This window comes from Nesoenas mayeri, assembly GCF_963082525.1.
Source record: "Nesoenas mayeri genome assembly, chromosome: Z".
Taxonomy (NCBI): domain Eukaryota; kingdom Metazoa; phylum Chordata; class Aves; order Columbiformes; family Columbidae; genus Nesoenas; species Nesoenas mayeri.
Window position 1 is genome coordinate 11042317 of NC_137542.1, and position 17691 is coordinate 11060007.

Here is a 17691-nt window from a genome sequence, read left to right on the forward strand (position 1 = left end):
AGTGCCCTGCAGTCCCGCTGATACAAAAATGCCTTTAAGATCCTGCCTTTCCCATCCTAATCTACAAAGGAAACAGGAAAAAGGAACTTAAACTCCCTGTACTCAGACAGCAATGAGACTGTTCCAGCCTGCGCCAGTGCTACGATTTCTTGCCTGTGACTTGTAAACAGCGTACCATGCAGGAGAGGAGTCACCAGTAAACATCGACCCGAGAAAACGATACTCCATGAGTGACTGTAAGAACTGGATGGATATATTTTGGAAAGCATGGACCCTTTAGCACATCTAGTTCTTTATGGATTCAGCCTGATGATTTCAGGTAAGCCTTTGCTTTAGTATCTGTTGTCGACCTGCCATGCCTCGCTTGTTTCTCATGCAATGTGCAGACAAAACTCAGGACTCCCTACTCCTTACTCCAGCACTTACTTGTATTGATCTAAGTATTTGTGTTTGTTTCAGTGAGTCCATTTGTCTCTGTGCAGCACTCTCAAAGTGCGGGAAGGACTGTGGCCAAGCTGTTGGGGAGGATTTAGATACATGTAGAATCTGCTGCTACCTCTTTATAATTGTTGAAGTCATTTGTTGACACATACACACATTGCAACCGGGTTTCTTTTCTGCGTAATGGTATTAACATTTTCATAAATTGATAATGTCTTTCCCCAAGAATATCAGTTTTAAATACAAACTAAATACTGACATTTTCTGTGACTGACTTTATGAACTGGGTGTGCAGTAGGAAATGTTGATGCTTCTAGGTATTTCAGTATCTGATTTTAGAAAAGTTTTTAGATAAGATTCCACACTGGAGTCTAGATGAAATTCAGTGGACAAAAATGGCAGAAAAATGCACCTTATATAAGATCAATTAATAACACTTCAAAGACAGATAAAGAATGAATCAGTATTATCACCAAATGTCAGTAGTTCAGCAAGTCAGAAGTTTGTCATAACAGACATTGCCAGAAACACAGACAGTAAGATGTTATTAACGCAAATTAAGTTTATATTATTTGGAGCATTACTGTTAGAGATGCTTTGCTGAAGCTGTCACAAGCAGAGCCCTGAGAAAACCCGCGGTCTTTCCATCAGGTTCTTAACTGCTCAGCATTTGAGTATTGCTTTCACCATCCCTATTTTGATTTTCTAAACAGTTTATTCTGGGTAACATACCAAGCAAAATCTGTAAAAGAGAAATACAAGTCGCAGGATAACCTTAGACTCTTAACTCACTGCTAACCCTTTCATTGAGATATGCATCGGTCGTTGCAGTCCATCTCACAGTAAAAAGGTAAAGTGCTGTAAAACTACAGATTGTGCTGCAATGGAAACAAGAAAGTAGAAAGAAAAGGCAGAAGTCCTCATTGCTGTGTAACTTGCTTTACAATTTCCAGATCTTCTTGATTAGCAGCATGTTAATAGCTAAAAGAAATTATGAACAAATGAGTCTGAGATGTAACTGTGGCATCTGTAAAAGGCTAGAGATTAACACGGGCAAAAAATCTGTTTAAAATCTGTTGAATGCATGTTTGGAAGTATTCTCATTTAGCCATTGCTGTAATAGGCTGCATATTGTTTACCAATTCCTCTTTTGTGGCTTAAGTTTCTTGATTGTTTAGCTGCACATTGATTCAACGTATCCAGCCCTCGAATCACTTCCAGCTTTTCACTTCAAGGAGGTATCTCATGCTGTGAGCATTATGGATGGAGAAGAAAAGAAAGTTCAGTTACCCCAACTCTTTTTCCTTGTCTCTCCTGATTCTCTACATGGTAACATACACCTAAATGGCACAGAAAGCATCAGCATTCATGAAGTCACATATACCGGAGCAACAGAAGTGGGGTGCAGAGATTAGGTGTAAACAGGGACAGTGCAGACAGCCTGGTTCTGAAGAGCTGCTGGCCCCTGCCTTTTCCACAGGGGCTGCCCGGCGAGGTGTGTGCTGCAGTCACACCCATCTCAATAGATCTGTCAGCTTTCCCGCTTTTGTTTGAGAATGATATCATGTTTCCTGGGGCGAGCGGGGCGGGGGGAGGGGGAAGACAATGCAAGCCCCGCTTTCCTCTAGATACTGCAGGCGGAGCTGAGGAAAGCAGGAATGACATTCCCCGAGCAGGGGAGGATTTAGAGACAGTGAACTGGCTTAACCTTGTCCCGATGATCGTCAACTTCTCTGGGTGTGTTGCTGGGTAGGCACAAAATCCACCCCACCCTTTTCCAACGTGAAGACTGTCGGCTTGGCTCCCATCACAAGAAATGGCCTTAGATTTAATGTCTTCTTTTTTTTTATTATTTTTTTTTTTATACCAGTACTCTATTTGTAACTAAAGCTAAAGATCTTATTTGGTAGATAACATTCAAAATATACACAAGTGCTCACTTTTGCATGGTATATAGAGTCACTGTTTGCCATAGCAAATGCTTAATTAAACTGACATGGGGTTGAATTTAATCATCTTGGGATTCTTGAAGCCATACTGAGCATCACCGTTTGTTTTTCTTCGGTTGATTCTACTCCAGTCAACATTTTGTGGAATCAAAATTATCCTGGCATCCATCCTGAAGCATGGAGTAAAACCCCAAGGTTTTGGCTAGGTACAATCTGCTAAGTCCTGACTAAAGGAGAGTCACAGACTCACCTATTCCCTTGGAAGGCTGAGCAAAACAAATAAATTAGTTTCGTAACTTGCCTTTTGCTTTTCAGCAAGATCCTCAGGTGGTCTGGAAATTCGCTTGCAGCTTCTTACAGTGGGCTGTAAAATGTTGATATATGAGCCTTATTTTAGCAAGAGGGCCACCATCAGTAGGAGATCTGTGGAAACCAGAAACAATTAAAACCAGTTTCAAGCACATTTCTTTGACTGTTTCTGGCAGGAAACAAATGCATTGTCAGATGCCTCTGCTGGCCAAGACAGACAGAATCTTCTGTGCTATAGCTTTGCTCTAACAATAATCTTAGATTCAGCGGTTTCTAAAAATACTGCACTTTTTTTTTTATGTGATTAAGCTGTTGGACCTATATATGGTAAAAGTCTCAAAAGGTTACATTAGCCTTTTAAGAAAGGGTAGCAGTGGAGCCAACAGTGCAGTGGCATTCAGTGGTAGCTCTCTATCATCCCTGTTGATGGCTGTGTTTTCTTTGGGAACAGAAGGCGTTCTGAAAAAAAAATAATAATAATAATTGTATATATTACCATTATTATGTGACTCGTTTAAATATCTAGAAAGTTAAGCAGCTTTTGACATACATTGCCAGACACACAAGCACCATTATAATGCTCTAGGGTCTTCAAAATTACAAGAAGTCATAATTTTTTGTTAGACTGGAAAGTTCTAATAATTCTGTTTCAGGACTTGTTTTTCTCTTGTGAGGATTAAATTAACCTAAGGAAAACCTGCATTAACCTCTGGTTAATGCATATCTGTGACAGTGAGCATGAATGTAATTCTTCCTGTAGTGAAAGAGACGAGGCCTGTGTGAGTATCTTGAAATCCGCTGCTGTCAGACAAGAATGGCACCTGAAATTCAAACAGTCTGTTTGAATGTTCAAAGCTGCGGTTCTGGGGTTTTGAGCCACTCACAGCCAAAGCAGTGGATACAAACCACATTTGAGCTTTTAATCTCAGTTATCTCAAAACTATGCTGACCAGACATTACACTGATACACAACCTTTCAGACACCTAAGTTATCAAACTACTAATGTGAATTGCAAGAGGAATTTAAAAACAGTTTTCATTCCTTGTTCCTGAGGTGTATTTGATTTGTGATGGCATCTGCCTGCCACGCTTAGCTTATTCACCCAGAGGAAACAATGTCCTCTTGCCTTTCTTATGAGTCTGAAATTTACATGGAATTTAAACTCTTCTTGAGATATAGCCTTCATCTATTCCAGAAATGATGGACCTGCCACAGGTTGAGTCGCTGACCTGCTGAATGTAGATATTTCTGCACAGTTCTGTTAGGATAGTCATGACCACAAAATTGATGGATCTGTTTTATGGGAGAAAGAGAGCTGATCTGTTTTAGTTACATTGTTGGCTATATGTTTGGGGGACGAAAAATAAAGTGTTCTAGCTGTGATCTAATTCACCACTCCCTGACTCTGCAGCTGGAAGCCAAACGAAACAGCTTCAACTTGTGCAGGCAGCTCCGTGCACCTACTCTAAGTAGATTTACAGAAGTGGGCTGATTCTCTCCTGTTCTTTTGGGGTGTTTTTTTGCTTTAGAGCTTGCTTTTGATGTGGTGCCTGGTTCAGACCTAGTGAGAGGCAGAGTAGCGCTCAGGAAGCCTGTGCTCACAAAGACCATTTCAGCAGCTGGAAATAGTCAGAAGTGAAAAGTTGTTGCATCACACCCAGAGGAATCAAATCTGAAAGGGTGAGATGAAGTCACACTGCATTCACAACTGTTAACATATGGTATTGTTTCAGATACAGATTTCATATATAAATTTATACATATATATTGTATTGTTGGAGTATTCAGTCATAATTAAGCAGGTTGGATGGATTACTTTTTTGCTGAAATTTAATTTCAGGGAAAAAAAACAAAGTTGCAACATTTTGCAGAGGTGGTCTGATCCACCCACAAGAATTTCATCTGGACAGCTTTAGATAATCAAGAGGGAGCGCAGAAGTCAGAGAGACTGACTGCAGCTGAGCAACTGGCTTTAGGGCAGGGAAGACATGGAGTTGGTCCTTCAAGTGCCCACAATGAGAATTAGTTGGGTTGGAAAGCTGCTTTGTATTGATCACATGGACTTAGCCTGCTTGGCCCAGACCCATCTCTTTAACATGCAAAAAACCTGTTCAGCTTTCCATGGAAGACCAAGAAGTCATCGTGGTGTGGAGGGTGCTGGCCAGGCACAGGAGTGAACCGAAAATGGATGCGTCTACCACTTGTGTGAGACAGATGCATAGCTCCATGTTCAGCTCCCACTGTGATGCAAGACCTATCTGGGACTAGGGGGATGAAAATCTTAGAGAAAGTGCAATGAAGAACTGTCCTCAAAAGACAGTGTCTACCCTGCACTAGTGACCAGATCATATTTAGGATGTTGTTCCACTGCGGTTTCAGTGGAGACACATAGCAAAGAACCAGCCTGTGTCTGAACTGGAGACTTTTGTGGAAAGAATTTTAAATGCCAATTGCTTTTAGGGTGCAGATTTAATAAATGTTCGACAACTAACATCCAAACTAAGAACATGCACTATTAATGTTAAACAAGGGTCATATCATTAAAAAAAAAAAAAAAAAAAAAAAAATCAAAATTATTTTTTTAAAATTCATCCCTAGGAAATGCAAACACTTTTAGGGTGTGAAGATATATGGCATTTACTAAGTCCTGAGAGGATTTTTGAAAGACAGGTTCACAAATGACATTTTTTTTATTCAATAGTAATATATGTAAACTTTTTGTTTCAAGGTTGATGTTTTGCTTGCCTAGTATTTATTTACTATTTGTGTTGTCTCAGATTGTCTAATGAAGTGGCTTGGTTAATTTCCCCTCTAGAGTGTAACAAGTCTCTTTTGACAATGCAGTTCCATCTGCATTTCTGATTGTGCTGGTGATTTTCTCTTGTATTATCTTCTGGCTGTTCGTCCCAGGGCGGCTGCTGGCCAGGCACCTTAGCCTCATTAGTCACAAACTGTGCTCGTCACCAGAAACATCTCCCACTACTCAGAAAAGTCACTGAGTGGCAAAGTAAGGGTATATTGCTGTACAGGCAATAGCATATTAGAGGGTGTCCATCCAGCAGCTAGTGCTCACAGACACTTCCAGAAAATTAAACTTATGCATGTATCCTGTGAAGACTGATTACCTACGTTAATTTGCGTACTTCAGCCTGGCACGTGCACACAAACAACGTACAGTATACATATGCAGTATACATAGTAGCTTCTTAATGCAACTTACAAGGACCACCCTCGTTATGGACATATTTACTCTTGCTTGCAAGTACTTTCTTGACGGAAGTTTTGCCTCGCTGAACTACAAGCCTGTCCCACTCGAGCTTTCCCACAATCCTCATCCTTTTTCAGGATTACATAGCATATTGTCAGCTGGTTGTTCAACAAGAAATTTCTGCTATTGTTTTATGCTTTACTTGCTAATGGTCAACCAGGCCTAGGCAGAAGTCATGAAAAAGTGTCTTTCTACATTTTGGTTACTCACACACACACATTTAGGCACACTCACTGGGAAACCCCCAACAAAGATGCACCAGTGCTTCTTTTCTAGCTTTTTCATCTTTAAAAGGTTGCTTTGATGGGTTGTGAAACAACTGAAATGCAGTAAAAACAATTACATTGTATTTTTCAAGAGGGCAGTTGTTGCATTTCCTTCAGCTTCTCCAGATGTACCCAAGGGCCAGTAAGAAACCATTAGCCCTAGTAGACTTGACAGATTATTTTATTTTTCCCATTTGTTCTGTGGTTTTACCACTAAGTAGCAAAATTATGTTCTGTCACTAATTTTTAGTCTGTTATTAGTGTCACAGTGCCTTCTGTCCACAAATAACGCCCTATTTCTAAAGGCAGAAGGTATCAGTATTTAAGCTGTGACCCATCCCACAACTGCCCAGTAGCATCACAGACTGGGGACAAGGCCTATTGTGACAGGACAAGGGCTGATGATTTTAAACTAAACGAGGGGAGATTCAGGCTGGACATGAGGAAGAAATTTTTTCACAATGAGGTTGGTGAAACACTGGCCCAGGTTTCCCAGAGAGGTGGTAGATGCCCCATCCCTGGAGACATCCCAGGCCAGGCTGGACGGGGCTCTGAGCAACCTGGTCTGGGTGAAGATGTCCCTGCTCATGGCAGGGGTTGGAATGGATGAGTTTGGAAGGTCCTTTCCAATCCAAATTATTCTATGATTATATTACAAGATACAAGCAGCAAGATTCTTTCTATGGACAACAAGAAATGTTTCATTAGGAAACCTGAATTTTCGGTCATTTATGCGCTGGTTTTCAGTAGCTGCTTTTTCTGGTTTGTTTTGGTTTTGTTTTGTTTTGTTTTTTTCCATTTCTTTTTTCCCTACTGCTGCTGTGTGGCAGAGAACCTTAATCTCTTTGGGTAATAATAACTCCAGCTTTGTTTTCCTGTGGAGGACTGAGCTGTCAGGGGAGAACTTGACTCACTGGGAGAAATTACATGAGCTGCTGCTGTCTTCACATCCCAGATGAAGTTTCCAGGACACAAAGAGACTACAGACCTATAAAATTAAGATGTGATTTCAAGGCCACCCCAAATTATTTATTTTTGCAGAGAATGAACAAAAAGTAGCAAAGATTGATGAAAGAAACAGAAACATTCTCGTAGGAAAGCTTAGGAATTGTGAGTGGGGGGAGCACATGGTGAGATGGAATGAAAACTGGCTGGACAGCAGAGCTCAGAGGGTTGTGATCAACAGTGCAGTGTCTGGTTGGAGGCCTGTAGGTAGTGGGGTTCCCCACAGGTCAGAACTGGCTCCAGTCCTGTTCAACCTGTTCATAAGTCACAGAACCACAGAATCACAGAATGTTAGGGATTGGAAGGGACCTCAAAAGATCATCTAGTCCAATCCCCCTGCTGGAGCAGGAACACCCAGATGAGGTTACACAGGGATGTGTCCAGGTGGGTTTTGAATGTCTCCAGAGAAGGAGACTCCACAACCCCCCTGGGCAGCCTGTTCCAGTGCTCTGTCACCCTCACTGAGAAGAAGTTTCTTCTCAAATTTAAGTGGAACCTCCTGTGTTCCAGTTTGCCCATTGCCCCTTGTACTACCATTGGCTGTCACCGAGAAGAGCCTGGCTCCATCCTCACAACACTCACCCTTTACATACTATTGAGGTCACCCCTCAGTCCTCTCTTCTCCAAGCTAAAGAGCCCCAGCTCACTCAGCCTTTCCTCATAAGGGAAATGCTCCACTCCCTTCATCATCTTCATTGCCCTGCACTGGACCCTCTCCAGCAGTTCCCTGTCCTTCTGGAACTGAGGGGCCCAGAACTGGACACAATATTCCAGGTGTGGTCTCAGCAGGGCAGAGTCGGGGAGAAGGAGAACCTCTCTGACATGCTAACTACCTCCCTTCTAATACACCCTAGGATGCCACTGGCCTTCCTGGCCACAAGGGCACAGTGCTGGCTCATGGTCATCCTGCTGTCCACCAGGACCCCCAGGTCCCTTTCCCCTACGCTGCTCTCTAATAGGTCATTCCCCAACTTACACTGGAAACTGGAGTTGTTCTTGCTCAGATGCAAGACTATTACCCTTGCCCTTCTTATATTTCATTAAATTTTTCCCCGCCCAACTCTCCAGCCTGTCCAGGTCTCTGGATGGCAGCACAGCCTTCTGGCGTGTCAGCCACTCCTCCCAGCTTGGTGTCATCAGTAAACGTGCTGATAGTACACTCTATTCCCTCATCCAAATCATTGATGAATATACTGAATATCACTGGTCCCAGTACTGACCCTTGAGGCACTGCACTAAATACAGGCCTGCAACTAGACTCTGTCCCATTGACCACGACTCTCTGGCTTCTTTTCTTCAGCCAGTTCACAGTCCACTTCACTACCTGATCATCCAGACCACACTTCCTCAGTTTAGCTGTGAGGATGCTGTGGGAGATGGTGTCAGATGCTTTACTGAAATCAAGATAGACCACATCCACTGCTTTGCCATCATCTATCCACCTGGTTATGTCCTCATAAAAGGCAATGAGTTTGGTCAAGCACGGCTTCCCCTTGGTGAAGCCGTGTTGACTGCCCCTAATGACCCTCTTATCCTTGATATGCCTTGAGATGGCACCAAGGATAAGTTGTTCCATCACCCTTGCATGGATGGAGGTGAGGCTGATCCATCTATAGTTACTCGGATCCTCCTTCTTGCCCTTTTTGAAGACTGGAGTGACATTTGCTTTCCTCCAGTCCTGAGGCACCTCTCCTGTTTCCCATGACTTAGCAAAGATGATGGAGAGTGGTCAGTAATGACCTCAGCCATCTCCCTCAGCACCTGTGGGTGCATCCCATCTGGACCAATAGATTTATGGATGTCCAGATTGCTTAATTGGTCCCTAACCCAGTCCTCATCAACAGAGGCAAACTCCTCCATTGTCCTGCCTTCCTCTGTGGCCTCAGCAGTACAGGGCTCCTCAGGACAGCTTCCAGCAGAGTAGACAGAGACACAGAAGGCATTCAGTAACTCTGCCTTCTCTGTATCTTCTGTCACCAGGGCACCCACCTCATTCATCAGTGGGTCTCCATTGCCTCTAGTGTTAATTTTATCTGTCATGTATTTGAAAAAGCTCTTTCTGTTGTCCTTGACTGCTCTCACAAGGTTTAATTCTAAGGAGCCCCTAGCTTTCCTAGTTGCCTCCCTACATCCTCTGACAACAGCCTTATATTCTTCTCAAGTAGCCAGCCCCTCCTTCCATGATCTATAAACTCTCCTCTTCCACTTGAGCTTACCCAGCAGTTCCCTGCTTAGCCACACAGGTCTGGCTCCCTTCTTTGACTTCCTACATGTCGGGATGCTCTGATCTTGAGCTTGGAAGCAGCAGTCCCTGAATGCTAACCAACTATCTTGGACCCCTTTACCTTCAAGTACCCTTTCCCACAGGATTTCCCCTAGCAATCGCTTGAAAAGGCCAAAATTGGCCCTGCTGAAGTCTAGGGTTATGATTCTGCTTGGCATTCTGTTCCTGCCACATGAGATCCTGAACTCCACCATCTCATGGTCTCTGCAACCCAGGCAGCCCTTGGCCTTTACTGCTTCAACCAGACCCTCCTTGTTAGTGAGGATGAGATCCAACAACGCACCTCTCCTGGTCGGCTCCTCCACCCTTTGCATCACAAAGTTCTCATCAGTGCACTGGAGGAACCTCCTGGACTGTGGCTGGCTGGCTGAATGGTCCTTCCAGCAGACATCAGGGAAGTTAAAATCCCCACCACAACCAGGGCCTGTGACTGTGAGGCCACTCTCAGCTGCCTGTAGAAGGCCTCATCAACTTCCTCACCCTGATCTGGTGGCCTGTAATAGACACCTACAACAGTATCACCCCTGCCAGCCTGCCCCTTAATTCTTACCCACAGACTCAACTCGCTCCTCATCTGTGCCTGGACAGTACCCAATACATTGACTTCTTCATATTTCACTTGTATTATTTCCATCCTGATTATCTTTCAAATAGGCTAATTAGTTAATTGAAAGAAAACATCAATGTAATTTATTCAGTACCTTACTAATAATTAAGCAAATTCTATACTTTTTCAGCAAAATTCTTTATGTGATTGCCATTTGTATTCCTAAACAGGAATTTTAACTGTGTGGTTTTATACATAAAGAACACAATCAAGGAGGGTGCAGCTGAGCTTGTAACTATGGAACAAGACACAAAGAGAAATACTACGAGAAAGGCTATATAGCAATTGAGGTTTGTTCTGAACAAAAACCTTATTCTTTGAAGCAAAGGGAGTGCTTGTTGTTGTTTTTTAAGATACTTGAAGGAGGAGGGGTTGATGAGTTGACACAGACTGAGACATACATTTCCAGAAGTTTCAAAATTACTTTTAAATCCTGTAGCGAGTGTTATATGTAACTGACTGTTTTACTTTCAGCATAACAACGAACCTAAACTAAGTAGAGATTCTGTATTTATTCCCTGTTAGTATAGTACCTATATGTTTTATATTCACATTCACAGATAGTCAATAGCAGAAATAATTTGTTTTCAATAACAACACAAAAATAAGAACTGCTTAAGCATTTCAAATTACAGCACCTTTTATTCTCCTTGCTTTACCTGATTAAAAAAAAGGTGGAATTTACTGGATTTTTCTTCTCTCCCCTTTTCTCTTAAATATTTAGTACTTTAAAAGTATTACTCTTTCCTCTTACATCTTACCACAGCTCTTCTTTTTCCTCTGTTATGCTCCAAAAGCCAAGGGAAGACTTTCAGCTTGTAGTCACTTCAAGCAGTTAACAATAAAGCTGTACAAGTATGAGGAAAATTAATACATCATTAGATGTCTAAACAATTTATTTCCTTCCACTGCTACTCAGTATTAATTAATAGCTGAAACATTTACTCAGAACTTGATATTCTCAATACACCTTGTGAATACGGCCTAATGATTAAATACGTGCTTAGGGGGCAGTGGAGTACGGTTGTCCTTTACCTTGGTGGAGCTGTTTGCTGTGGTAGGGGAGTCTTGGCCACTCCACAGTACTGAACACTCTTCCAATTAACAGTCAACTTTGCAGAGGCCTCACATTAAGTAGAAATCATCTTGAATATAATATTTCCATGATTTCCTGGAGTCTAGACAAGGGTTAACAACGTTAATCTGGAAGCATTTAAGCAGGAACTTTCTGAGAGCAGGAACTTTCTGAGACAAAGGACAAATCATAACACTTTTCTGTTCTTGTAAGACTTGCTTTGTGCACTCATCTGTGGCATTAAAATACCTCAGCTAAGAGACCACTGCATTGTTTTATTCACAAACTAGTGTCTAGCACCAACTCTGATCTAGGTAAATGTTGTTTTAAAGCTTATCAGAGACTTTCTTGCTCTTAGAGCAGACCTGTGTCTGGGACGTGTTCCAGGGAATTTCTGAGAGCTGTTTCTTCCAGCTGGACCTGACTTTGTTTTCTTGGTGCAATGCAGCACAAAACCCATGATGTCTCTGTGCCCGTATGAGTGGCATTTTGGCAGGGAATGAGAACACACAGGGGCTGCAGAGGCAGCGTGATAAACACTTATTCTCTGTTAGGACAATTTCCCCAGGTGAATCTGTACTAGAGAACTGGGAATGATACAGCCAGGTATTACCTGGCAAGAGTGATCACAATCCTGTAATTAAGAGTGGGCCAAGACCAACTGCAAAGGTCTCCTTGCATTCCTTTTGTTGTCTGGGTTCTAGTGTGTGGGCTATTATGTAAACTTATTGGTTTAGAGGATGCCATTTTCCCTGTGCTGGAAGGGCTCAAAGCACAGCACCACAATGAGCGTGTCTCATAAACACAGGGTGATAAATCCTCTCTGCATGGTATCTCCTGTCTCCAGCATTAGCCTTCTGCAACTGCTCTCAAAGCCTATTTGCACACACAGCAAATTGCCTTCCTGATAAGGTCAGGTCTTCAAGGACCAGGGCAGGAGTCAAAGGATCTTTTAAGGAAGCACAGAGGATTGTCGCTGGTACAGAGACAGGCTGTTTCCTGTCTGTATTTTTTGTGCTTTTCTAAGAGAGATAAATCCTGTTGTCCTTACTTGGTCCTTATATACTCAAAGTTTTCATTAACATCAAGGGTATGATTTGCCTAAGTTTTGCAAGACCAAGTAAATTCATTTTTAGCAAGCACAGTTGTGGTAGTTTAAGTTGCATTACCAGGAAGAGATACTGTAGGAATCCCTAAACAGAAAGCATATGTGCATTTTAAAGCTTTCTGTTGATTCTGTCTAGTTGGTTTGTTTTGTTTTGATTTTTTTTTTCACTGTTTGAGGGCAGCAGCTCCCAGTGGAGTTAAAGGAAGCCTTGCTATCACCTCAGAGGCCTTAGGCTGACTTTAAAATGCCAGTCCTGTTACATTCTGAGTTGAATGAGTGAGTTGACTTCAAGCCAATGTGCTGCTAGGGTGCTTGCTTTTTTCTTTGTTGTTGGTGGTGGTGGTGGTGGTTTTGTGTTTGTTTGTTTGTTTGTTTTCCAAAACATACCTAAAGTATAGCTTTTCTCAGTGCAAAAATGTAATTTGGATATATTTTAATTTCTGCTTGCAATATATTTCAGCTGTTAAACTTCAGCTGCCAAATCATGCTTGACATATGATTCCATACTTATGCATAGACATTACTCCTTTTTAGATGAAGAAAAGCCTTCTATTGTTTCTCCTGGAAGACATGAAACTCCATTTGTTTTCCATCTGCCTCACACACGTGTCTGAGTCACTCTACAGTGTTTAATATGGAAAAAAAAAGACACCTATGTTTAGACAATCAATCAGAACACTATCCATCCACCACTGGCTAGATTTCGATTCATCTGGAATAATCACAACCATAAATAAGTAATACCCATGAGCTATGGTTGTTCTACAAGTTGATTATGTGATTTGTATTGCTACCAAGAAACAGAAAAGCATCCAGCAAATGCCCTGAATCTGACGTGATATTGCTTTGCTATGTCTTGCATGGGGATCAAAGGCGACATGAAAGCTAGTCCTCAAAACTCAGACTTAACCTACTGCTTTTTCTCAGCTTATTAAAAGGTTGAGATGCAGGTGGGGAAAGAGGTGTTATTTTCACCTTTCAATCTGTGTGGGAAGTCAGAGGAACAGATAAGTGCTAGAGAAGTGGAACTGGAGCCCTGGATGAGCAGCCATCGCTTGAACAGGAACATGGGCCCAAACCTCTGTTTTAGAAAGACAGTGGCAGCTCTGTGCTCTGTAGATGCTGGGCAGAAACACCAAAATGTTTCAGTTCTGATCTGTAGCACCCTGTCTGACCTCAACACAGGTAATTATGTCCAGTCGCGGAGTTTGGATCCAGATTTGATCCTGAGTTTCACAAAAGCTTGCAAAAATCATGAACTTGCAGTTTATCATTTAAGAATATCTCTACGTGGCACATGATCCTTGCTAATATGACATGAAGCCCTCTGCCTTCAGTGTTGGTAATGGCTGTATTACATTGGCTGTATTACATCTGCCTTCAGCTGCTGCATCAGATCCATAGTGAGAGCACAAATGTTCCTCATATATAAGTAAAAACATTGAGATAAATGCCCTATAAAATGAATGCATGGCCTCATTTCTACCACATATTTGTTTGACTTTGTTGAAAAGATTTATTTTTGTAACATGCAGCAGGATGCACTGACTTCGCTGACCTGAAGCTTTATGCAATAGTTCAGCAGCTGTTGCATCCTTTCCAGAAGGTTTCATTTCTTCTTTATGTAACTACAAGTTATCTGGGCTGGCACATTAAAGGGTGGTACCCGTGGCGGGCTGGCTGGGTGTGGTGTCAGCATGCTGCCAAGATACTTCGGTCCCTAGAGTGGTTGCTGGCATTGAAAGCAGAGGACCTCCTCCCTTGGCCCCACCTCTGCACAGACACACGCAAAGGCTGCAGCCAGCACTGAGACCTTTCAACCTCCCTTATCTAAGACTATACCCCTTCCTTCCAATCAGAGAAACATTTGGAAGCTGAGCGGCACTAAACATTGGGCCTCTCTGCGTAAATACAAAATATACTTGTATCCAAAGCAGGAAAATAGATGTGATGAATAAAAGAAATCAATGATTCTTCCTGTTTCAGCTGGAAAAAATGTTACTGTTTCCCTTCTCCTTACCCTGAATTTCAAAAGTAAAGGGAAACGCCTGCTATTTGCAAATTGTTGATTATAGCTGTATTTCCCTCCTGCTATGCACATTTGAACAACTAAATCTGTAGCAGTCTGCCAGAGACTGCTTTAATTAGGGTCGTATCTAACATTTTCAAAGAACTCCCATCTTTGTGTACTTCTGGATGTTCTGTTGATCAAAGGCAGCCACTTCGACTGCTTCAAACCTAACCTCGTAAAAAATGTCTTTACTGGTGCCGCCAACTTGCACTTTGCTTTGAGAAAGTTTCTTTGGGCCACAGTTCTTGCCAGTGTCTGTTAGGGCTTCGAATGGTTAACATGTGAATTGTTATGAAATCATTAATCTAAATTCATAAAACAGCCGAAAAATACTCCAAGTGCTCAAAGTACTACCAGTTCTTATAACTGAAAGACATACCAACTTTACATCAATTCATATGCAGTAAATCCATGTAAAGGACATAGAAGAGACATTAAGCTGACAACCTTATGATCTACTGACCCTATTACCAGCAAAGCATCCTACTTGCATTTATGTACACATCTAACTATTGAAGGATCTGTCTGCTTCTGCAACTCGGGTTTTCTCTGGGCTTCTGCATCAGCTCCTTAAAGAAATCCCACAAGTTTGCAAGGTTTATCTCCTCTTCTGAGAAAAACAAGCTCCAGCTGTTTATGACATAAAAAGTGAAACCTGAAGTCAGTATAGCAGAAAAGTTAATCTACAGTCTTCATATTTTGCACAAAAGCTGTGCAAGACCCAAGCCACAGAAGCCCAGAGTACTGGGTGAAACAGCTCGCCGGGAGATTTGATCGGCCACATACCCCAACTCTGCAGTAAATTTTTTTCACTTGCTGCTTTTTTTCCGTAGGTAAAGTGGAAGCAGCACTGGACCTCATACTGATCAATTCATTCCCTCTGGTGGGCAACTCCGAGACATCGCTTATCTGTATCACTTCCAAATGGCGTTCCCGTGAGTCCATCACGATAGACCGAGACCAGGACGATGTGACAAACCAGCACCGGGAACCACTGGAGGTTAATGAAGATTCGAAGAGAGCAACAGCCAAAACAGTGGTGTGGAAGAGGGAACAGGCCAGTGAAACTATTGGAGCATATTACTGTGAAGGGAAACTCAAGGATGAGGTGACAAGGATACATACCATGAAGATGCCACTGCAAGGTACTGTATGGTGGTCAGATCTGAATTTTGCATGTCACTGCTTGCAGACTGACAGTTATCCCTGGTTGACACAGGTGGGCGCAAACTTGGCTCCAGAGCAGGCAAAGCAGTCTGGAATAAACAAAAATAGACTCAGTTTAAGCCCATGTTTGTTGAGGTTTTTTTTCTAAAGTGCAGAGGCAACTGGTTGATGCTAGATGCTAGTCATTTCCTTGTGGAAGTTAGTCAGGCATCTGTAGGTATTCTGCCTGTATCTGGCTACTGCCAGGAGCACAAAGTCAGGTGGCAAATACAGTAAGTACCGTCCTCACTGACCCCATGAAATAATATATACAGTAACTCCTGCACTGGCTTTTTCACATCCCAGACCCTTGATCTCTAAACATGCTTCCATTTTAAAATCTTGACAGGTCTGAGATGTAGATAACTAGACATCACTATCTTTAAAAAAAAAAAAAAAAAAAAAAAAATTAAAAATTGGGTAACTGGAGCCTAGAAAGTAAGTGCCTTGCCTAAGGTTAAGTGAAACTACAGATGAGCAACACTGGATCTGCACAGTCTGTGTCAGTATGGAAAAAAAATCAGCCCAACACTGGAAAGAAACTCCAGAAAAGTTTCCCAAAATCTAAGAACGCTATTCACAAAAATCCATTATGGATTTTACTGTTAACTGCTTTTTGTTTTAAGCCTATGCACAGTAGAAAAAGCAAATACAGCAGACAGAGGGTGGGATGAGATGGTGGGATTTCCAAGGTCCAGCACTCTAGCCATTAAATTAGATTTTCTTTTATGCAAAATTTCACTTGTTTGTGGACCTCATTAGACTCCTGGCACAAGTTCCAAATCAGAGATCACCATAAACTGCAGAAAAGTGCAAGAAATTTTGGCTAATTTTCTGCAACAAATCAAGCATTCAAAACTTCAGCAGATTTTTAGTAGACTTCACTGTATTGCTAATGTTTTATGCTACAGTAGCTGGTCTCTGAAGAGACTTGACACTTTAAATCTTTCTTTATAAGGTTTTAGTAAGAGCAAATGGAAGTGGTCTTATCTCCTAAAATTACAGCTAGTGTCTATTTATTTCTTTTAGTGTGGAAACGTTGGAAGCAAGGTAGGCAGGACAAGTGTGTTTTTGTTTGGCTTATGTTTTCTCTGACCAAATGTAGTCTTTGAAGGGTTGGACTGGTCACCAAGAAAGCTCTGCAGATGCAGGCTGACAATTCCATTGTTTCAAAGGAGGCTGCAGTGAGGAGGAGATAAGATAACAGTCCATGGAAAGTGGATGTGACCCTGCCTGTGGCAGAATGCCAGTGAGCTGAGCACATCTCTGGCCATCATGTAGAACAACATCCATGAGTGGAAGAGTGTCTTGTGAATCAGCCAGGTTTTTGCAATTGGTATCTGTGGACTTAGGAGCAGGAAATGTAAAATCATTAAACTTCGAGAGCTTCCTATGTGACAGAAATTGTTCTAACCAGAAATTACACAGCATTCATGCCAGAGATAGGTAGATTTCTTTGAATAATTTCTGGGTTTGAATCCATTTTTCAGATTGTCTTTGTAAAATCTTTCACTGACAAAATTTGAGCTAGCAACGTGCCAGTGAAACCATATAATCTAAGCAGGCTAGGTGGGTAAGAAAGCGGCACAGCAAAACTTCTCAAAGCTATGGAAGTGCACAGAAAGGGGAAGGAGAGGTCGGTGAAGGACTGTGAGGTTTGGCAAAGTATCTGCAGTTGGAAAACAGGCCTTTTTCCCCGTTACTGTCATTGTCTGAATAATTTTTAGAGGCAGAATGTGTTTTTCAACACCAAAATGTGAGCAAGAGGTGAAATGTGCAGCTTCTTACTGACGACAAAAAAGGCACAGGAAGGAGCAGCACTTGAGAAAATCCAGCCACTGTTTTGCAGCCTCAGGGCAAAAAGTTGCTGAAACTCTCACTAAGCATTAATCTCTTGGGTAGCCCCACTGCCTGATTATGTACCTGTCATCAGATATGCAGATACAGTGAAGATTTCTGCTGTATAGTAGGTAATAATTACAGGTTCGTTTTTCTGTTTCACTCTACAGATATGCCATCCTCCTGAATTATTTATATTTTAGCATTATGGTTACACATGTAATATTCACACAAGTGATGAGAGGGGACAGGTTATACTTCA

General features: G+C 42.0%; 1 protein-coding gene across 1 annotated transcript in view; it reads left to right on the forward strand.

Annotated features, from left to right (window-relative positions):
* Positions 1-267: 267 nt before the first annotated feature.
* Positions 268-17691, forward strand: part of TEK (TEK receptor tyrosine kinase) — a gene marked incomplete at both ends in the record, with an annotated part of 43715 nt that continues 26291 nt past the window's right edge. The window contains 2 exons of the mRNA XM_080362275.1: positions 268-319; positions 15218-15529. Coding sequence (XP_080218401.1) covers positions 268-319; positions 15218-15529 — 364 coding nt within the window. The remainder of the gene's footprint in view (positions 320-15217; positions 15530-17691) is intronic.